Source organism: Oncorhynchus kisutch, linkage group LG23, assembly GCF_002021735.2.
Source record: "Oncorhynchus kisutch isolate 150728-3 linkage group LG23, Okis_V2, whole genome shotgun sequence".
Lineage (NCBI taxonomy): Eukaryota > Metazoa > Chordata > Actinopteri > Salmoniformes > Salmonidae > Oncorhynchus > Oncorhynchus kisutch.
The window spans coordinates 25,434,972-25,456,663 of NC_034196.2; the positions used below are offsets into that span (position 1 = coordinate 25,434,972).

A 21,692-nucleotide genomic window follows, 5' to 3' on the forward strand; every position below is an offset into this window, starting at 1 on the left:
GAACTGGCACATCTTCATGTTGTTAATGTATGCATGCCAGCGGTAAGAAGTTTCCATGACAAATTCTGCAGCCTCACATGCTGGCATGTGTAGCCATTTAAATGTCTGTGTAGGGTCTCAGTCTACCATGGCACTGTGTGCACAGCCAGCTAGCTACACCCTGTCTGATCATGCCAGAAGCCTCAGCACTCGGACAGGGACAACCCACACAGCTCATAAAAGCAGAATTAGTAGAACAACAAACATCCCCAACAGTTCATAGAATAAGTAGAAGGAACATTCCCATTCAAACTAATGTTCTGTGCACAGAATGATATTTCATTTGAGAACTTTCCCAGGTTTTTTAACTACAGATATATTTGATTTATCCTTTTTGCTGAAGATTTAGATTAAGATGAATTAGATTGAGATTAGAGAAGCCCTTTCCTGCAGTCAAATTACATAGTGGCCTCATGGGTGTAATGTTATTACTTTAGTAACATCACAATTAATAAATGTTATTTAAACAAACCAAAAAATAACAGTATATAAAGTGTAATATTGGGATGCAAACTCAAAATTGAATACATTTTAACTCCGACATGGTACAGTTGTCCTCTTTTTTAAAGCCCATAACCATGTGTGTGAGGTGTATACTTTTGTTTCAAAGTAGATTTGTTTAAGACTACCAAGAAACACTCTGTGTGACCCTGATTTAGCCCACTGCAGTAAAAGGTTAAGATTTACAATTTTATATTTATCATGGCATCTCTCAGAATTGAATGTCTTTCTCAAACAGATGCAGCAATGGCAAAGTCTACATGCCATCCACCACAGTTCATGATGGAAACTATAATATTCACTTGATTCTAACGCCATATCTGTTCTACTCATTCTAAGACTTTGGTACAGCTAGCATTAGCTCAGTACCCCAGCCATGCAAAGTGTCTCTCTCTCTCCCAGACGTCATGCGTCGCAGGGCTGGCTACAGCAAGGCCAGGCCTCCTTCCCCACCAGACACTACACATCCCTGGCTAAACCCAGACTTTCACCCACTCCCTCACCCTCCAACACACCCTAATACTCCCCCCCTGCCTGCCCCTGGACAACTGCGCTGCCATTGGATTAAAGATGATTCTCTTCTCTCTCTTTCTCTTTTCTTCGTTCCCTCTCTTGACTTTTCTTTTCTTTCCAGGCCGGATGAAAGGCCTCCCAGACACCCACTCCCTATGCATACCATTCAGGCCGGGGCACACAGGAAGTCTGTGTGCTCGCTGCTGCACAAAGAGGAGGGGAGGGGGCAGGAGGGGAGAGAAGGGAGAGAACAGAGTACAGAGGGAGAAAGGAAAAGAGCAAAGAGAGAGAGCGAGAATAAAGAGAGGGGTAAATGCAAGTCATGTGAAGCTCATGAGAGCGAATCTTTACAAAAGTCGGAATCTTGTTTTCTCGCTCACCAACTGGCCATGTTTTGAAGTGCACTCTTTCATCTATGACCCTTCTTGTCTTAGTATTTTACTCTCTCCCTTTCCTGCTGTTAGAGAGGTAGGATCTTAATTTGATCACCCTGTTGTTGCAGGAAATGCAAGCTTGTAGGATTTCAATTTTTGAAAAGGCATATAAAGTTTGATTGTTTGTCATTTCCATATTAACATTTTAGACTTGATTTTCCTATTTAAAAATGTATATTTAATGTCCATTAATTAAAGCCTGTTGCTGCAGGATTATTTTCCTGCTGTGAGAAACTGGTAAAATGAACATCTGTGTTACTTGTTGTTTGGACCACACTCATTTGTGTTTGTTGAGTTGATCTATATTGCAACGTTCCTACGTAAAATCAGATATGTACCTGGAATTGAGTTGGAATTTGGAACAAAACAGTTCGCTCTTTGCTGGGTGAATTGGAACAGAGGTATTGTTGTGTTGTTTTTCGAACACTAATTGAAACGTTAGATGTGATTTTACTGACCTCATTTGTAGTCTGGCTAATACATGATAGCTTCATAATCTGCTCTCTCTGAGGAACTTTGGGGTTTTGTAATGCTATTTGGATGCAGCATATAAATACATTTCTCTATAAAAGGACAGGGAAGTCATTTGGGAAATGTTGTTTTTCTTGAAGGGACCATAGCGTCTGTAATGTGATTAACTGTAGTATGCATTTGCTATAGAAATGTACATAATTGCAGTCACGTGGACTGTGTGTGTGTTTGTGTGTGTGCGCATGCATGTGTGACCGCACGGCTCCCACTCCCAAGGACCGGCGTCAAGTCGCATGCTTTGAATTACTGTACATTTGTGCCTGGTAGAGAGCCAGCTGCCAACTGCCTCTCGCTGGACCAGACTATGGCTGAGGCATGGTTCCTTCTCCAATGTCTCTGTCTCTCTCTCACACACTTTCTCTCTTTCTCTCCCCTCCCTTCCTTTCCCTTACTCTCTCCATTTCTCTGAATTTTTTCTCACACTTTCTTCTACTCTTCCCTATTTTTCCATCTTTCGTTCTTTCTTTCTTTCATAATTTTTCCCTTGTGTCATTGTCTTAAACTCTCTCAAATAACCCCCCCCCCCCCACACACACACACACACACATGTGTGTGTGTGACTCATGCTCCATTCTCCTAACCAGAGCAGCAGAAATATCAGCAGTCGTAATCCCCTGCCTGTCCGGCCTTGGCCTCCATGTCAACAGAACACTCACCCCCATGTCCCCTGACCTTTGACCGTAAACAGACAGTGCAGCTCCTTTCGTTGTTGCCCTTGCGCTATCTCACTCCCTGTCACTCTTAAAGCACCCCTGTACTTAAAAAATGACTTCCTTGAATTCCCAATGTGTGTTGGTGAGATAGTCAAGAGAAGAGTTTCTTTAAAACAGTTTTATTGAATTCCTATATCTGTGTGACACATTCAAGAGAAAGGCTCCTTTAAACATTGAATTCCCAATGTGTGTTGGTGAGATACTGAAATTCCCCTTCTGTATGCTTAATATGATATTGTCAAGAATTCTTCTTAGCAACACCACGAGGTTCCTGTAGGACTGCGTGTTCAATGTACTCTGTACTGCTGGGATGTACAGTGTCTATGGCTGTATTGTTCTGTCTGTGTCAGGGTGTTGACAGCCTAAATGTTGTGAATGTGTCACGTTCTCACCCTAGTTCTTGTGTTATTTGTTTGTATTAGTTGGTCAGGACGTGAGTTGGGTGGGCATTCTATGTTTTGTGTTTCTAGGTTGGTTTTCTGTATTCGGCCTAGTATGGTTCTCAATCAGAGGCAGGTGTCGTTAGTTGTCTCTGATTGAGAATCATACTTAGGTAGCCTGGGTTTTACTGTTGTTTTGTGGGTGATTGTTTCCGTGTATTTGTTTGTTCGCCACACGGTACTGTTTCGGTTTTGTTCAATAAAAAACATGGACACTTACCATGCCGCATCTTGGTCCGATCCTTGCTACACCTCCTCTTCAGACGAAAAGGAGGAAAACCTTTACAGAATGCATGGGTCATGTGGGTTGAGGCTGGCCTGCACAACTGCTGTGTACTAACTCATGATCCCACTGTCTGTTTTGTCACTTTCTGTCATTTATTTGTGTTGTTGATCAACTCACTCACTCACTCACTCTCACCTGGTGTCAACCCATAGTTACATAGTCTGACAAGATAAACTGGAGGTAAATTGGCAACCTTTCCTGGTGCCTATTCAGTCATTGTAATGCTGCATTGGGAGACACCCCCATACACCGTTTCCTGTCTAATTCAAGTCGGTCAACTAATGCTTTGGGTACGGCATGAGTTATTCCACTTCTGATAAGGTTATCGTTAGTTTGTGTAGATTATCACAAACGAACGAACATGTTTCGGTCACACGTGTATGACCACTTAGTGTCTTGTAAAGATACATCCTAAATGTAATACAAAAGGGGGTTTAGAAACAGTGCTAGGTCTAATGTGTTGATCGAAGTGCATGATGAAACTGATCAGATGTTTAGCATTCATAAGACAGTCCAATACAGGGAACACCGTAATAGAGCAAATCAAAGTTTCTCAACTCAGCCTGTCGTTGATTATCCCTTGCATACTGTAGAGTACCACATCCTAGAAATTAACTTCCGGTTACTGCCACATTATCATTTTTAGTGCAACATGAGACAACTCTAACCGTATGTTCAACCTGTTTGTGCACAGTATAGTATTGCATGCAGAATTTCATGCAGAAGTTCACGCTCAGTAAAATATTTTTTTGCACACTCAAACCATAAAAAAAGAAGAAAACCAATGAGGCTGAGATGCAAAAGTATACTAATTTAATCCATACTCAAAAGAACACAAAAGATGAGAGTGCAAAGTGCTAAAAAGTGCCCAAAAAAAGAGCAATAGTATTTCATGACATAGTTCATGCACAGTAAAACTAAGTATTTCCAAGCATCAGAGTGGAGAACCATATGAGGCCTCCCCTGAAAGTGAATTTCAAAGTGAGTCCTCCAGCCAGGTGAAATCAGGTTTTCCTTCCATTTTTTTGGTCCCCCATCCCTCCAAGTGGAGTCCTCCTCTATCTGGCTTCCCATCTGTCCACACAGGAAATGCAAGGTTATCTCCTGGTTACATGTCAACTAATTAATTGAATGTAATCACTTCAAGAAAAGGGCATTTATTCACAATCACAAAATAGAGGAAGATAGGGGTTACAAACAATATATTACAGTTCAATACAAGACGTGGCTAGACACTCCTCAGTCAAAGGCACATAACAGCCAGCTTGGAGTTTGCCAAAAGGCACCTAAAGGACTCAGACCATGAGAAACAAGATTCTCTGGTCTGATGAAAACAAGATTAAACTCTTTGGCCTGAATGCCAAGTGTCACGTCTGGAGAAAACCTAGAACCATCCCTACGGTGGAGCACGGTGGTGGCAGCATTATGCTGTAGGGATGTTTTTCAGCAGCAGGGACTGGGACACAAGTCAGGATCAAGAGAAAGATGAACGGAGCAAATTACAGAGAGATCCTTGAGACCAGAAAATAGCTGTGCAGCGACGGTCCCCATCCAACCTGACAGAGCTTGAGAGGATCTGCAGAGAAGATTGGGAGAAACTCCCCAAACTCCCCAAATACAGGTGTGCCAAGCTTATAGGGTCATACTCAAAAAGACTCAAGGCTGTAATTACTGCTAAAGGTGCTCCAACAAAGTACTGAGTAAAGGGTCTGAATATTTATGTAAATGTTTTTTTTTTTTTTTTTTTTTTGCGAAAACGTTTTTTTTTTTTTATCGACAAATCTATTGATGAGGTTGATGGGGTAAAAAAAACACTTTAATCTATTTTAGAAGAAGGCTGTAACGTAACAAAATGTGGAAAATTAAAGGGGTCTGAATACTTTCCGAAGGCACTGTATAGCGCTATATATAGATGTCCTAGCCTACCTCTTTCAGGTAATTATATGCAGTATTAGTCTGATATGTAGCTAATTAACGATGGGTAATGTATAATAAGCTTCTAACTTATAGCCGCTAATAGCCGCTTATAGCCGCTGTCTCCTGCGCAATACACATGCACTTGTGCTCTTCTGGCCTCCCTCCTGAAAAAACACTCCTTAGCTCTTGGAGTCCCATGCAGGACTTCAAGAGTCCTGTATGCAGGACAAATTTTTTTTTAGCATTTCCTATACCAAATCAAATCAAATCAATCTTATTTGTCACATACACATGGTTAGCAGATGTTAATGCGAGTGTAGCGAAGTGCTTGTGCTTCTACTTTCGACCATGCCGTAATCTCTAACAAGTAATCTAACCTAACAATTTCACAACAACTACCTTATACACACAAGAGTAAAGGAATGAATAAGAATATGTACATGAAAATATATGAATGAGTGATGGCTGAACTGCATAGGCAAGGTGCAGTAGATGGTATTGAGTACAGTATATACATATGAGATGAGTAATGTAGGGTATGTAAACATTATATAAAGTGGCATTGTTTAAAGTGGCTAGTGATACATTTATTACATACATTTTTCCATTATTAAAGTGGCTAGAGTTGAGTCAGTATGTTGGCAGCAGCCACTCAATGTTAGTGATGGCTGTTTAAAAATCTCATGGCCTTGAGATAGAAGCTGTTTTTCAGTCTCTTGGTCCTTGCTTTGATGCACCTGTACTGACCTCGCCTTCTGGATGATAGCGGGGTGAACAGGCAGTGGCTCGGGTGGTTGTTGTCCTTGATGATGTTTTTGGCCTTCTTGTGACATCGGGTGGTGTAGGTGTCCTGGAGGGCAGGTAGTTTGCCCCCGGTGATGTGTTGTGCAGACCTCACTACCCTCTGGAGAGCCATACAGTTATGGGCGGAGCAGTTGCCGTACCAGGCGGTGATACAGCCCGACAGGATGCTCTCGATTGTGCACCCGTAAAAGTTGGTGAGTGTTTTTGGTGATCACCACGCTGTCTGTATGGTTGGACCATGTCAGTTTGTCCGTGATGTGTACACCGAGGAACTTAAAACTTTCCACCCTCTCCACTACTGTCCCGTCGATGTGCATAGGGGGCTGCTCCCTCTGCTGTTTCCTGAATTCCACCAATAGACTATTGGACTATCCTGGCGGGCTGTATCACCGCCTGGTATGGCAACTGCACCGCCCTCAACCGTAAGGCTCTCCAGAGGGTAGTGAGGTCTGCACAACGCATCACCGGGGGCAAACTACCTGCCCTCCAGGACACCTACACCACCCGATGCTACAGGAAGGCCATAAAGATCATCAAGGACATCAACCACCCGAGCCACTGCCTGTTCACCCCGCTGTCATCCAGAAGGCGAGGTCAGTACAGGTGCATCAAAGCTGGGACCGAGAGACTGAAAAACAGCTTCTATCTCAAGGCCATCAGACTGTTAAACAGCCACCACTAACATTGAGTGGCTACTGCCAACACACTGTCAATGCCACTGACTCTACTCCAGCCACTTTAATCATGGGAATTGATGGGAAATGATGTAAATATATCACTAGCCACTTTAAACAATGCTACCTTATATAATGTTACTTACCCTACATTATTCATCTCATATGCATACGTAGATACTGTACTCTATATCATCGACTGCATCCTTATGTAATACATGTATCACTAGCCACTTTAACTATGCCACTTGGTTTACATACTCATCTCATATGTATATACTGTACTCGATATCATCTACTGTATCTTGCCTATGCTGCTCTGTACCATCACTCATTCATATATCCTTATGTACATATTCTTTATCCCCTTACACTGTGTATAAGACAGTAGTTTTTTTTGGAATTGTTAGTTAGATTACTTGTTCGTTATTACTGCATTGTCGGAACTAGAAGCACAAGCATTTCGCTACACTCGCATTAACATCTGCTAACCATGTGTATGTGACAAATAAATTTGATTTGATTTGATTTGATTTGGAAGAGGGATGCAAGTTCTTGTCTGCTGAATGTTAAATACAACAGCCAGTTGAACTCACGGGTAGTTTGAAAGGAGAGCGAACGTGCGATAGCGGTAGACTATAGCAGTTATTTTTTAGACCCATAACCATTCAATCTTCATGGTGAGAAGTGAAACCGTTCTGCATCTAATTCTAGTACTATATTATTCAAGGATCAAATCAAATCAAATGTTATTGGTCACATGCATATATTTAGCAGATGTCATTGCGGGTGTCGCGAAATGCTTGTTTCCTAGCTCCAACAGTGCTGGGAGAATGATGAAGATAAGGACAACAAAATGTATTTCATTTAACAGTTGAAAGCGAGGAACAAATGAAGTAACAATAGGGAGAGAAAGAGGATGTAGGCTAATAACATTAGGGGAAATATTATGAAAGGTAGGGTACATATGTGTCAGCCTACGATTTATACAAATAGGGCCTATTATATTTCAAAATTACAATCAAATTCACTGGCCTATAATTGTAACATTGTAGGCCGCATGTGCTGCACCAGTATTGCATGTTCTCCCCTTGCTTTATAATGGTTTGAATGAAGTAATTCCAGTCCATATGATACAGTATAATACAATACAGTACAGTAATGCAGTTCACACTCAAAAAGAGGACGTGTCTTAGGATGCCATCTGGGCCGGCTGCCTTGCAAGGGATAACACGCTTAAATGTCTTACTCATGTCGGCCACAGAGAATGGGAGCTCAAGATCCTCGTGAGCGGCAGTGGACTGCATCGACCACTCTGTTTTTCATGAAGCTGGCGAATAAGTTGTTTAACTTGTCCGGGACCGAGGAGTCAGTGTCCACCAGTGTCTCTCTTCGTGTCCGCGTGATGGACAGAGAACCCCGCTGGCTAAATGGACGGGGACAGTATATCCGGAAAGAGCCATGATTCCGTAAAACAGAGTATGTTACATTCCCTGATGTCTCTCTGGAAGGAGATCCTCACCCTGAGCTTGTCTACTTTGTTAGCGAGTAATATACTAAGAAGCATTGGATGGTATGCATGCCTGCTGAGTCTGACTAGGAGCTCACTCCTTACTCATCTTCTCCTGCAACAGGGTCTTGGAGCAGCCCCCGGGATGAATGGAATTGCCTTGGAGAGTTTAAACAAAGGATACAATTCAGTAAGTCTAATTTCTAAATAATGTAAGAAATAAGACAAAAAAAAATAAAAAATACTGCAAAGTTGACCAGGAGCTAGAAACAGGGCGACCATGTATGTCAGCGCTATCTTGTCCGAGGAGCAGATGCAGAGCAGATGCTAAAATGCATTGAGAACTTATAGATGGCCCATATAGTACTAGTTCCAGTGTCCAAACCAGTCAGTGTGTAATAGCAACTACTGGTTATGTCAGGAGAGGCCAGAGAGGCTTGTAAACAAGCCTATCACAACACTTCCTGTTGTTGAGTCGTGCAATGACCTCATGCACAAGAAGTAACACAGGATGTGAGCCGATGGGAATAAATGGTTGCCGATTTCCTAGATAGTACAAAAACTGAAACACATGTTTATTTTATGTGAAAACTTTTGAATGGGGATGAGGCATCTGTTATTCAACTGGAACTATTTTGTTATGCCAAAATACAACAGGTTAAAGTGTTTAGTCATGTTCATATCTTCAAACTATAGCAGGGAGATGATTGATTTGGCTCAGTTTTGACCTAAGAAAACTTCGATGCTGCACTATATTTGTTTCTCTCCTGCTAGGATTGAGTGAGGATTTCATTACTCGAGCCAAACATAAAGGCAGAGTGTGAGCAAACAGCATCTCTATGTGAAGACTGAGCTCACTGTTTATGCTCGCCAGGATTAGGGTTTCCAATGGCAAGCAACAAATATGAGTCAAGCCCAGAGTCAAACCTTCTGGCACTTTAATGATTTTCTCTGTTGTTCTATTTTACATCAGAGGTGTGTGATGGCCAGCCCAAAGATAATTGTTTTAGACAGATACGTATAAGTGGAGGAGTTCTGTTTGTACAGTGGACGACAGAAAATCCTTTCGCTCTCCACCACATATTTTGTCAATGGAGCATTTCCCTAGCATAGCTGGCATAACAGTTGTCAACATGACCCAGACACTCTCATACAGATGCTGCTCAGCTCAGGCTAAACTGCATCCTATGTACAGTAAGAATATGGCCAATATAGTCTTGTTCACCATCTGTGTAAGTTATCATAGAGAGCCTAGCAAGGGAGGATGTCAACTTGACCATCAGTAACTCTGTAGCACTATTGCACCAGTGAAGTTTCGAGCCTACATCATTCTATAATCGTAACTACATTTGTGTTATTACATGTGGAACTACAGCTAACTTGCATCGTGGGTTGCTAGGCTTGACTAAGCCTTTATCTTAATTGACACCAAAAATACATGTCTAATGGAAGCCACATTTTATCCAATGGTATTGAATTACACCATTACACTGTTAAAACTACAATATTCTAGAGATGGGCTGAAGATCTACACTAAAGATGTTAAATTACTGTAAATGAAATGTCACTTATTTTATTTCAGGGTCAAAAATCCTCTACAGACAAATAAAAAGGGAAGTTGGCTTAGCTTATCCCGTGAACTGACATAGTAATTCCTCGTCTTTAGCCTTTACTTGAGTAAAGTCACAGGTTTGCTGATTGCACAATATATGTGTTGCATCATTGTCTGGCACTGGCAGAATGGATCCTGTGATTTAAAGAATACAATCAAGTGCTGGAATTCCCCTGGGTGCAATAACTGGTCCTAATGAATCAGTTCATCTGAGAGCCATACATGCAGCTTATTCAGGTACCTTACCGAAAGTTCAGATAGTCAGTCTGTCATGTGGCAATTATGTCAACTCTACACATTTCTAAATGTTCTGGACAATTACAACACCTAAACATCCCCACATATACAGAGTGTGCTGGTCTGTCTTAAAATAAATAAGAAATCTTCTTCAGCCTACTTACAGCATTGAGGTTATTGTATAATTAATTATTAATAATGAAAGTATTGTATATTTCATTCATTTACATTCATCATAACAGATTCATGATATATGATATTATATTTAAAATTATAGCCTCAAATTCTAGTCCAAAATATATTTAGCAAAACTTGTTGGATAGAACGAAAAAAGAACGTCCAACGTGTATCAAATATTGTTTCATTTTTCTCAGTTACGTCGGACTACTTCTAAATGTTGGGAGTGACATTGTTTTTGACATTTTTCCACTCCAAATGAAGTTATGTGATTGGTCTATGGGCAGGGATGACGTCAATGAGTGTGGAGGATTTTCTTCGAAAGAATTATGCCATCGGCGGGACAGTCTCTCAAGTGTGAGTGCGTAAAACGGACGCGTCTTCAGAACGTATCGCTTTTATATATACACGGAAACAACTGGATGTTTTACTTAAAATGCTTTATTTAAAAAAATAGTTGTGTTTGAAAGGAAGTTTTAGATTTCTACACGAGGTTGAAGTTTGAATGATAATCGCTGGAATTCCATGATGATCTTCGATCTGACGTTCATGAAATGTTCGGTAAGAAAATAAACATTGTATTATATAGTGTTCTATGTTGTTGTAACATAGCCTATAACGTTATGTCCTATCAAGGCCACTTTGTTAATGGGATTCCTTGTAGTTTGAACGATACAAAGTCACTTTTACTCCGGTTGAAATAGTACTGATGGCCCAATGCTATGCAGATTGAGTACCTAAGCTACTTTATGTAACCGTTTACAAACGAAGACTGAAGTTTACCTGAAGTTTACAACTAGCTCTCCGGTGAGGGGCCACGCTCGAGCGGCCGCACGCTGCAGACCCGAGATACAATAGGCTAGGCTACAGCAATCTCAGCCGTCCGTTCTCTACTCCTTATTCAACTATAACTTTCGGTAGTCTCTCAAGTTGTAGTCCACTGCACTTGAACATCATTGCGTGATTAATGCTGCGTATTATCAGTGGTGTTTGTTTGTTTACTGGGAAACATTGTAACTATTCACGTACAGTATTGACAGTTTATACTATAGGCTACTTAACTGTACGTGTGTTGTATAATTTTGACCCCTTCCCCCATGACAACAGTCACCATCTGGTGCGGGACATGATCCCACCCTATTAATTCAGCCCCCAGGCATCAGCTCTGACTGTCTGGGACATTGGATCAAACCGTTGGTTGGTCTCTACTCAAACAATTTGAAACACTAAATGCTTGTCATGATTTCATGATATGATTGTGTGGCATTTTTCTATTGAATGTATAGGCTAGTTATTACCTTGATGTCAATGGGGGTACATATACTTGTTAGGTTGTACCTACATTTTAATAACACCTCACTACAGTTTAGCCTACTTGTCCCACCATGTCGATCAATACATGGTTTAGCACCTCTTTACTTGTAGTTGAAGAACAAAATATTTAGAAATGTGGTCTGCAAAATATTCCAGCTTCAATATTACTGAATACAGTACTGTTGAAAAGGAATTTCAACTGTCCTAGATCCGTAGGTCACAGACACACACACACACACACACATGCCTATATATTTAATAGAGTCGTAGCTAGTCCTGCCAATGTAAAGTTTATTCCACACAGAAAGGGCCATTCAGTGCTGTGCTGTTGTATTTTCCAGCCGTGCAGTGCCAAAACCTGACACTATAAATATGGCATCAGTAAAACCTGAAACACTTAACCTCGGATAAAAGACTCTTTGGGTTTTCCACTAAATATACTGTTGGAGAAATTCATAGAAATAAATATGTTGCAATTGTTTTTAAATGAGTGACAAACTGAAATAACAACCAATTTGTGAGTAATTTTCATGGAAATACCATTCATTCAGATACATTTATTTCCACATTGGTGGTATTTGATTTATTGTTGTCAATTGTTTAAATTGATTGATTGGGTAGAGTTAGGCTACATAAAAGGCTTTTCCACCACTAAACAGCAAATACTCCCGTGTTAAATCAACACTGACAGTGTTACATTTTAACATTGGTCCAGTGTCTATGTGGGTCCATGCTTTTCAGTGTTAAATTAAGACATTTGCATATTTCCAAAGAGTGCCTTTGGAAATACCAACCATTACTGTATTGGTTAGTGACCAGAGTTTGTGAGCGGAGCGGAGCGGAGCGTGCCCAATTTGACTGCAGCGTGGAGCAAGATTCCCAAAGGCTGGAGCTTCTACCTTCTCGCCCACTCCAATATCGCTCCAGTAGCGCTCACTTCATGAGCTCACGCCATACCCGCCCCAGCATGCATTTGCAGTCTACTTGTGTGCTGCTATAGCCCCTTGTTTTAGCTACTGTCACAGATTTAGCTAAATATTTTCATAAAGAAACTGATAAAACACACAGGTGCTAAATCAAGGTGACTTACAAAGATGAGGAGCAAGAGAGGAAGTGTGGTGATGTCGTGTCCACAACTAAAGAATCATTGTGTAATATGAAAAGACACGTATCCAAAAAGAAAGGAAAAAAGAAAGGAATGAGGTGGGTAGATAACTAAGTGTGTCATTGTAGCAAAGTATTTATAGACTAAAAATCAGATCGCTTAAACATTTAGTTCATTTTCGTTCTATTATCTATACAATAGGCCATAAATGATTTTGGCCCAATAGGCCTGGCATATTCTCACATTCAAGGAGCTTTCTGTTTTTATTGAGTTATTAGGCCTACCTATAGAAAAATAAAAGAAGAACTCTGCATCTCTGCCCGGAGTAGCCAAAATGGTGTTTAGCATCCCCAGTGGCTCTGCAAGTGTGGAGAGGATATTCTCCACTGCTGACCGGCTCTCCAGGCACCATCGCATGAACCTTTCATTTCATTCTAATTAAGCCACAACCCACCACTGCGACCTGTATGCTCTCGTTGGCTAGCCCTCGCTTCAAATTTGTTGCCAAACCACTGGCTCCAGGTCATCTATAAGTCTTTGCTAGGTAAAGCCCAGCCTTATCTCAGCTCACTGGTCACCATAGCACACCCACCCGTAGAAAGCGCTCCAGCAGGTATATTTCACTGGTCACCCCTAAAGCCAATTCCTCGTTTAGCCGCCTTTCCTTCCAGTTCTCTGCTGCCAATGACTGGAACGAATTGCAAAAGTAATTGAAGCTGGAGACTCATATCTCATTCTCTAACTTTAAGCATCAGCTATCAGAGCAGCTTACAGATCATTGCACCTGTACACAGCCCATCTGTAAATACCCCATCCAACTACCTCATACCCATATTGTTTTTTTTTGTTGCTCCTTTGCAACCCAGTATCTCTACTTGCACATTCATCTTCTGCACATCTATCACTCCAGTGTTTATTTGCTTAATTGTAAATATTTTGCCACTACGGCCTATTTATTACCTTACCTCCCTAATCTTACTTCATTTTCACACACTGTATATAGACTTTTCTATTGCGTTATTGACTGTACGTTTGTTTATTCTATGTGTAACTCTGTGTTGTTGTTTGTGTCACACTGCTTTGCTTTATCTTGGCCAGGTGGCAGTTGTAAATGAGAACTTCTTCTCAACTGGCCTACCCGGGTAAATAAAAGTGAAATAAAATACAAAATAAAATACGTGCAATTTATAGATTGTAATGATTTAATACAACAAAATGTTGTTTAAATGCTGAGGGCTTTATGTCCCTACCAGCCTATTTTGTCGCACTCGCAAATGCTTCACAGTGTATTTCATTGTAGACTATAGCCTTGAAATAATTGAAATAATAGAGCCTACATAATTCATTTTCATTCCTTCTTAGGCTCCATGTCTGGCTCCTGACCTATTTAGAGTGTTTATAGGCTGTTTAATATGACATATAGCCTATTTGAAATTATGTCTGCTTCTTACATTCCAATGTTTATTCAACTACTTCTCATTCAAATCCATATTGTTTAGTTAATTGGTAGGTCCAGTTATTCATAAAAATAGATGGGTTTTGGTTAAATTGATTTTAATGAATGGAGCAAATTTGGAGTGGCAGATGTTAGACGCTTGTAAGTGTTAGCTATCGTTAGCCACCTAGCTAGAATTCGTAACATGCTGTAACGTAGACGCAGGGAGTCAGGAAACAAGTGCTGTGTGAGTTTAATGATAATGAATATAGGATGAATACAAAACAAGAGAAGCGTCTAATAAGGAAACATAAACAATAATACCTGATGAATGATAGAACAGAGTGGTAGATAAATGGTAAGTAGTCAAGGTAGTAATGAAGTCCATGTGTGACTGATGATGGGGTGCAGGTGTGCGTACTGATAGTTGCCAGGTGTACGTAATGATGGGTTGCCAGGACCGGTGGTTAGTAAACTGGTGATGCCGAACACCGGAGCAGGGGAGCGGGAGTAGACAATGCCGGCCAGGACGACGGCCCTGAGGGCGAGGAGCGGGCCGGTCAGCGAAGTGGAAATCTCAGATGATGTTGGGATCTAGAATGTCGTCCAACAGAACCCAACAACGCTCCTCTGGACCGTACCCAACAGGTACTGGAGCCAACACTCACAACGTTGGGAGTGGGGAGCTGTAATCTATACATCACCTCATTGACGGGAGGACCTTCAATGGCCCCACAAACCTGGGACTCAGCTTCTTACAGAGCAGGCGGAGTGGGAGGTTCCTGGTGGAGAGCCAGATGGGATAACCAGGATGGAACACAGGAGCCTCACTGCGGTGGTGAGTCTCACGTTGGCATCGTTCCAGATCTCTTCTGCGTGCCTGAACCACTCGTCCACCGGAGGAGCTTTGGTCTGGCTCGGGGTCCACAGAGCCAGGGCTGGCTGATAACCCATAACACACTGGAAGGGAGTCAGCCCGGTGGAGGAGTGACGTAAAGAATTCTGGGAGTTCTCTGCCCAGGGAAGGAATGGGGCCCACTCCTCCTGCCGGTCCTGGCAGTGACTCCTTAGGAACCTCCCAAGCTCCTGGTTCATCCTCTGCACCTGCTCCTTAGACTGAGGCCGGTACCCGGCTAGCTGGATAACTGCCTTGTTCAGGGGCAGAACGACAGATTTTTACCTTGTCAGCTCAGGGATTCAATCTTGCAACCTTACGGTTAATTAGTCTAACGCTCTAACCACCTGCCTCACGAGGAGCCTGCCTGTTACGCGAATGCAGTAAGAAGCCAAGGTAAGTTTCTAGCTAGTATTAAACGTATCTTAACAATAAATCATAATCACTAGTTATAACTACACATGGTTGATGATATTACTGGTTTATCTAGCGTGTCCTGCGTTGCATATAATCGATGCGGAGCGCATTCGCGAAAAAGGACTGTTGTTGCTCCAACGTGTACCTAACCATAAACATCAATGCCTTTCTTAAAATCAATACACAGAAGTATATATTTTTAAACCTGCATATTTAGCTAAAAGAAATCCAGGTTAGCAATATTAACCAGGTGAAATTGTGTCACTTCTCTTGCGTTCAATGCAATGCACTCAATGCAATGCACACAGAGTCAGGGTATATGCAACAGTTTGGGCCGCCTGGCTCATTGCGAACTAATTTGCCAGAATTTTACGTAATTATGACATAACATTGAAGGTTGTGCAATGTAACAGCAATATTTAGACTTAGGGATGCCATTCGTTAGATAAAATACCTAAAGGTTCTGTATTTCACTGAAAGAATAAAGGTTTTGTTTTCGAGATGATAGTTTCCGGATTCGACCATATTAATGACCTAAGGCTCGTATTTCTATGTTATAATTAAGTCTATGATTTGATAGAGCAGTCTGACTGAGCGATTGTTGGCACCAGCTCGCTCGTAAGCATTCATTCAAACAGCACTTTCGTGCGTTTTGCCAGCAGCTCTTTGCATTGCGCTGTTTATGACTTCAAGCCTATCAACTCCCAAGATTAGGCTGGTGTAACCGATGTGAAATGGCTAGCTAGTTAGCGGGGTGCGCGCTAATAGCGTTTCAAACGTCACTTGCTCTAAGACTTGGAGTAGTTGTTCCCCTTGCTCTGCATGGGTAACGCTGCTTCGAGGGTGTCTGTTGTCGATGTGTTCCTAGTTCGAGCCCAGGTAGCGCCGAGGGATGGAAGCTATACTGTTACACTGGCAATACTAAAGTGCCAATAAGAACATCCAATAGTCAAAGGTATATGAAATACAAATCGTATTGAGAGAAATAGTCCTATAATTCCTATAATAACTACAACCTAAAACTTCTTACCTGGGAACATTGAAGACTCATGTTAAAAGGAACCACCAGCTTTCATATGTTTTCATGTTCTGAGCAAGGAACTTAAACGTTAGCTTTCTTACAAGGCATATATTGCACTTTTACTTTCTTCTCCAACACTTTGTTTTTGCATTATTTAAACCAAATTGAACATGTTTCATTATTTATTTGAGGCTAAATTGATTTTATTGATGTATTATATTAAGTTAAGTGTTCAGCTATAACCACTGCTTTTAACCAGGGCAAGGTGACTGGAAACATGACCGAATAAAAACAGTGTAGCTATTCCCTCTGCAAGGCAATCAAACAAGCTAAGCGTCAGTATAGAGACAAAGTAGAGTCGCAATTCAACGGCTCAGACACAAGAGGTATGTGGCAGGGTCTACAGTCAATCACGGATTACAAAAAGAAAACCAGCCCCGTCACGGACCAGGATGTCTCGCTCCCAGGCAGACTAAATAACTTTTTTTGCCCGCTTTGAGGACAATACAATGCCACTGACACTGCCCGCAACCAAAACATGCAGACTCTCCTTCACTGCAGCCGACATGAGTAAAACATTTAAACGTGTTAACCCTCGCAAGGCTGTTGGCCCAGACGGCATCCCCAGCCGCGTCCTCAGAGCATGCGCAGACCAGCTGGCTGGTGTGTTTACGGACATATTCAATCAATCCTTATCCCAGTCTGCTGTTCCCACATGCTTCAAGAGGGCCACCATTGTTGGCTACCGCTTGTCGACTAACGCCCCGCCCCACAGCACTCATTTCCGTCATCATGAAGTGCTTTGAGATACGAGTCAAGGACCATATCAACTCCACCCTACCTGACACCCTAGACCCACTCCAAAATGTTTACAGTCCAAATAGGTCCACAGACGATGCAATCTCAACCACACTGCACACTGCCCTAACCCATCTGGACAAGAGGAATACCTATGTGAGAATGCTGTTCATCGACTACAGCTCAGCATTTAACACCATAGTACCCTCCAAACTCGTCATCAAGCTCGAGACCCTGGGTCTCGACCCCGCCCTGTGCAACTGGGTACTGGACTTCCTGGCGGGCCGCCCCCAGGGGGTAAGGGTAGGTAACAACATCTCTACCCCGCTGATCCTCAACACTGGGGCCCCACAAGGGTGCGTTCTGAGCCCTCTCCTGTACTCCCTGTTCACCCACGACTGCGTGGCCATGCACGCCTCCAACTCAATCATCAAGTTTGCGGACGACACTACAGTGGTAGGCTTGATTACCAACAACGACGAGACGGCCTACAGGGAGGAGGTGAGGGACCTCGGAGTGTGGTGTCAGGAAAATAACCTCACACTCAACGTCAACAAAACAAAGGAGATGATTGTGGACTTCAGGAAACAGCAGAGGGAGCACCCCCCCATCCACATCGATGGGACAGTAGTGGAGAGGGTAGTAAGTTTTAAGATCCTCGGCGTACACATCACAGACAAACTGAATTGGTCCACCCAGACAGACAGCATCGTGAAGAAGGCGCAGCAGCGCCTCTTCAACCTCAGGAGGCTGAAGAAATTTGGCTTGTCACCAAAAGCACTCACAAACTTCTACAGATGCACAATCGAGAACATCCTGTCGGGCTGTATCACCGCCTGGTACGGCAACTGCTCCGCCCACAACCGTAAGGCTCTCCAGAGGGTAGTGAGGTCTGCACAACGCATCACCTGGGGCAAACTACCTGCCCTCCAGGACACCTACACCACCCGATGTCACAGGAAGGCCATAAAGATCATCAAGGACAACAACCACCCGAGCCACCCCGCTATCATCCAGAAGGCGAGGTCAGTACAGGTGCATCAAAGCAGGGACCGAGAGACTAAAAAACAGCTTCTATCTCAAGGCCATCAGACTGTTAAACAGCCACCACTAACATTGAGTGGCTGCTGCCAACACACTGACTCAACTCCAGCCACTTTAATAATGGGAATAGATGTAAATTGATGTAAATATATCACTAGCCACTTAAACAATGCTACTTAATATAATGTTTACATACCCAACATTATTAATCTCATATGTATATGTATATACTGTACTCTATATCATCTACTGCATCTTTATGTAATACATGTATCACTAGCCACTTTAAACTATGACACTTTGTTTACATACCCTACATTACTCATCTCATATGTATATACTGTACTCAATACCATCTACTGCATCTTGCCTATGCCGTTCTGTACCATCACTCATTCATATATCTTTATGTACATACAGTATTCTTTATCCCTTTACACTTGTGTGTATAAGGTAGTAGTTTTGGAATTGTTAGGTTAAATTACTCGTTGGTTATTACTGCATTGTCGGAACTAGAAGCACAAGCATTTCGCTACACTCGCATTAACATCTGCTAACCATGTGTATGTGACAAATACATTTGATTTGATTTGGATTTGATTTTTATTGTTGTAATTGTCATTATAAATCGGCCGATTAATCGGTATAGCCTTTTTTTGTTCTTCCAATAATCGGTATCGGTGTTGAAAAATCATAATCGGTCGACCTTTAGTGGAAATATTTATATATACCACATGGAAATTATGTTGTTGACTGCACTGGGCCTTCAACGCTTACAGGTGTAATTTAACATCTGAATCAACACTAGAAATGTTACACTGGGCCTCCCAGGTGGCGCAGCGGTCTAAGGAACTGCATCGCAACACTACAGACCCGGTTTCGATCCCAGGCCATAACTTCGATCGTCAGTTGAACAGTGTTTTCTTTGACACATTGGTGCAGCTGGCTTCCCTGTTAAGTGGGCAGGTGTTAAGAAACGCGGTTTGGCGGAACATGTTTTGGAGGACGCATGACTCGACCTTCGACAAGATTGCAATTGGATATCACGAAATTGGGGAGAAAAAGGGAGTAAAAAATAAATAAAAAGAAAGAAAGAAAGAAATGTTACACTGAAAATCAACACTAGGTAACACTGGACAGTTTGCTGTGTACAATCTAGCACTAGAGGTTGTTTTGGACAGAGTAACCTAATCATCACATCCAAGTTTGAAGTCATTTATTTTTCCGCTACTTAGACCAAATTGCTTCTCTCTCTGGGGTGGCGATGTCATTGTTTATCTCTTCTGTAAACAACATAAACTTCTGAAGTCTTCTCGCCAGTCAATGCTTGTTGCTAGGGGACTGCGAGCAGACTTTCAACTCCCCTGATCGAGCGGACACTCAACCCCCCCCCCCCCCAATGGTCCTCCCTCGACTCCATTGCAAATGACTGCAGTGTACTTGCCTGTCTCTTCAGTAAACTTCCTGTGTAGAATATACACAGATTTACAGATTATTAGGGGCATCAATCCAGTCATGCCCAGCCCGCACTCATTTACACCAAATGTTATCTGTGGTTTGGTTTACTTTACTACTGGGTGTGGGCTCACACAGGAAATCACTCTCTATCTCTATCGGCAACGAAGGAAAAGACAACCATCAGGGAGGCCTACTGCTTCTATATTAGTAGAAGTACAGTGAGGGAAAAAAGTATTTGATCTCTTGCTGATTTTGTACATTTGCCCACCGACAAAGAAATGATCAGTCTATAATTTTAATGGTAGGTTTATTTGAACAGTGAGAGACAGAATAACAACAAAACAATCCAGAAAAAATGTTATAAATTGATTTGCATTTTAATGGATTTTTTTGTTGTTATTCTGTCTCTCACTGTTCAAATAAACCTACCATTAAAATTATAGACTGGTCATTTCTTTGTCGGTGGGCAAATGTACAAAATCAGCAGGGGATCAAATATTGGTCACCAAAGCTACTTCATGCTATGTATGGTTCACAATTGAAAGTTACATAGCAAACATATATGCCTAGTCTAAAACTATAGAACTTTAGAATATATCTCCTATATGATACTGTCTTTTATAATACTGTCTCAAAGATACAAACCATGGAACAGTGAAAGGAAAGAGTACCAGGCTGGCACCACTTACATTCCATTGCAAGCACTGGCGTTGATAGAGTAGAGAAGTCACATGCAGACTACAGCCTACAGTATGATGCAACCCCAGTGCAAGCCTTTTAATCAGAGGGCAGGTTGTCAGTGTGGTGGTTAGACTCACTCACAGGTCTGACTGATCGGTTCTCATTTAGAGTTCATATCAAACCTCAGAACGTAAAAGGAAGGATGTGGTGGGAAGGTGTGATCGTGTTAACATTTTTCACTCTATCATTTTTATCACCAAGGACCAGAACAAACAGAGTGGCGGTTTTTAATATGTATGTCATTGAATAGACATTCAATGTACATCTTTGAATCACACCTGTTACTGTAATCTCCTCAGTGAAAAGGGTTGATAAGGACTAGTGAAGGTGACGTGTTCCTCTATTAACTACTCATTCATTCCAGACATGTAGTCAAATATCTGAACCACTTACAGCGCATGACCAAAACTTGTTTACCTGTTTAAAATGTAATATGACGTCATGTGTTGACCAAGTTAATCTGGAAATACACCTGTTGAACACCTTATGAATAACTCAGTTTTCTGTTTACTGTAGCCACTGTAGACAGACAGACAGAGAGACAGACAGAGTGCAAGAGTGTCACCTGACATAGCTGGCATTTATGACACCCACTTAACCTGAGGAACATGCCAAGACATGTTTGATATAGTTGAAGTTGCTCTAACATTCTCAAATTGGTGCCTTCACTATTATTAACTGTTATTGATGTTAGATTGATGTGTAGCACATTGGTGTTCATTATGATTGTTTGGATAAATCAATTGACTTTATCCAAGACCTAGACCTATCTGTTTGATGCAGTTATCCAGCAATTCTGTCAGGATTACCTGTTACTCATGGAACACAGATAGTGAACCTTGTACTTTATTTCATGGTACATGAGTTACTAGTTATTTACTAAGAAATGACTTACTAAAATGGTAACTAGATAATAATAACATTAACTACATCGTTGTTTCTTTGAGATTCATTAACCTCCTATAGCTCAGTAATTTACTGTGAAAAGAATGCATTTCATTGACTACTAGTTCAACTAAAGTGCATTCATGAAAACTCAGACAGTTTGATGTCTGAATTATCACCAGTCTGAACAC

At 41.7% G+C, this 21,692-nt stretch overlaps 1 protein-coding gene across 1 annotated transcript in view; it reads left to right on the top strand.

Moving 5' to 3' along the window:
• Positions 1-10,721: 10,721 nt before the first annotated feature.
• The window catches only part of tnfrsfa (tumor necrosis factor receptor superfamily, member a), a 38,660-nt gene continuing 27,689 nt past the window's right edge, over positions 10,722-21,692 (top strand). Inside the window, exon 1 of the mRNA XM_020457765.2 lies at positions 10,722-10,949. Within this exon, the coding sequence (XP_020313354.2) occupies positions 10,914-10,949 (36 nt within the window). The 5' untranslated portion in view covers positions 10,722-10,913. The remainder of the gene's footprint in view (positions 10,950-21,692) is intronic.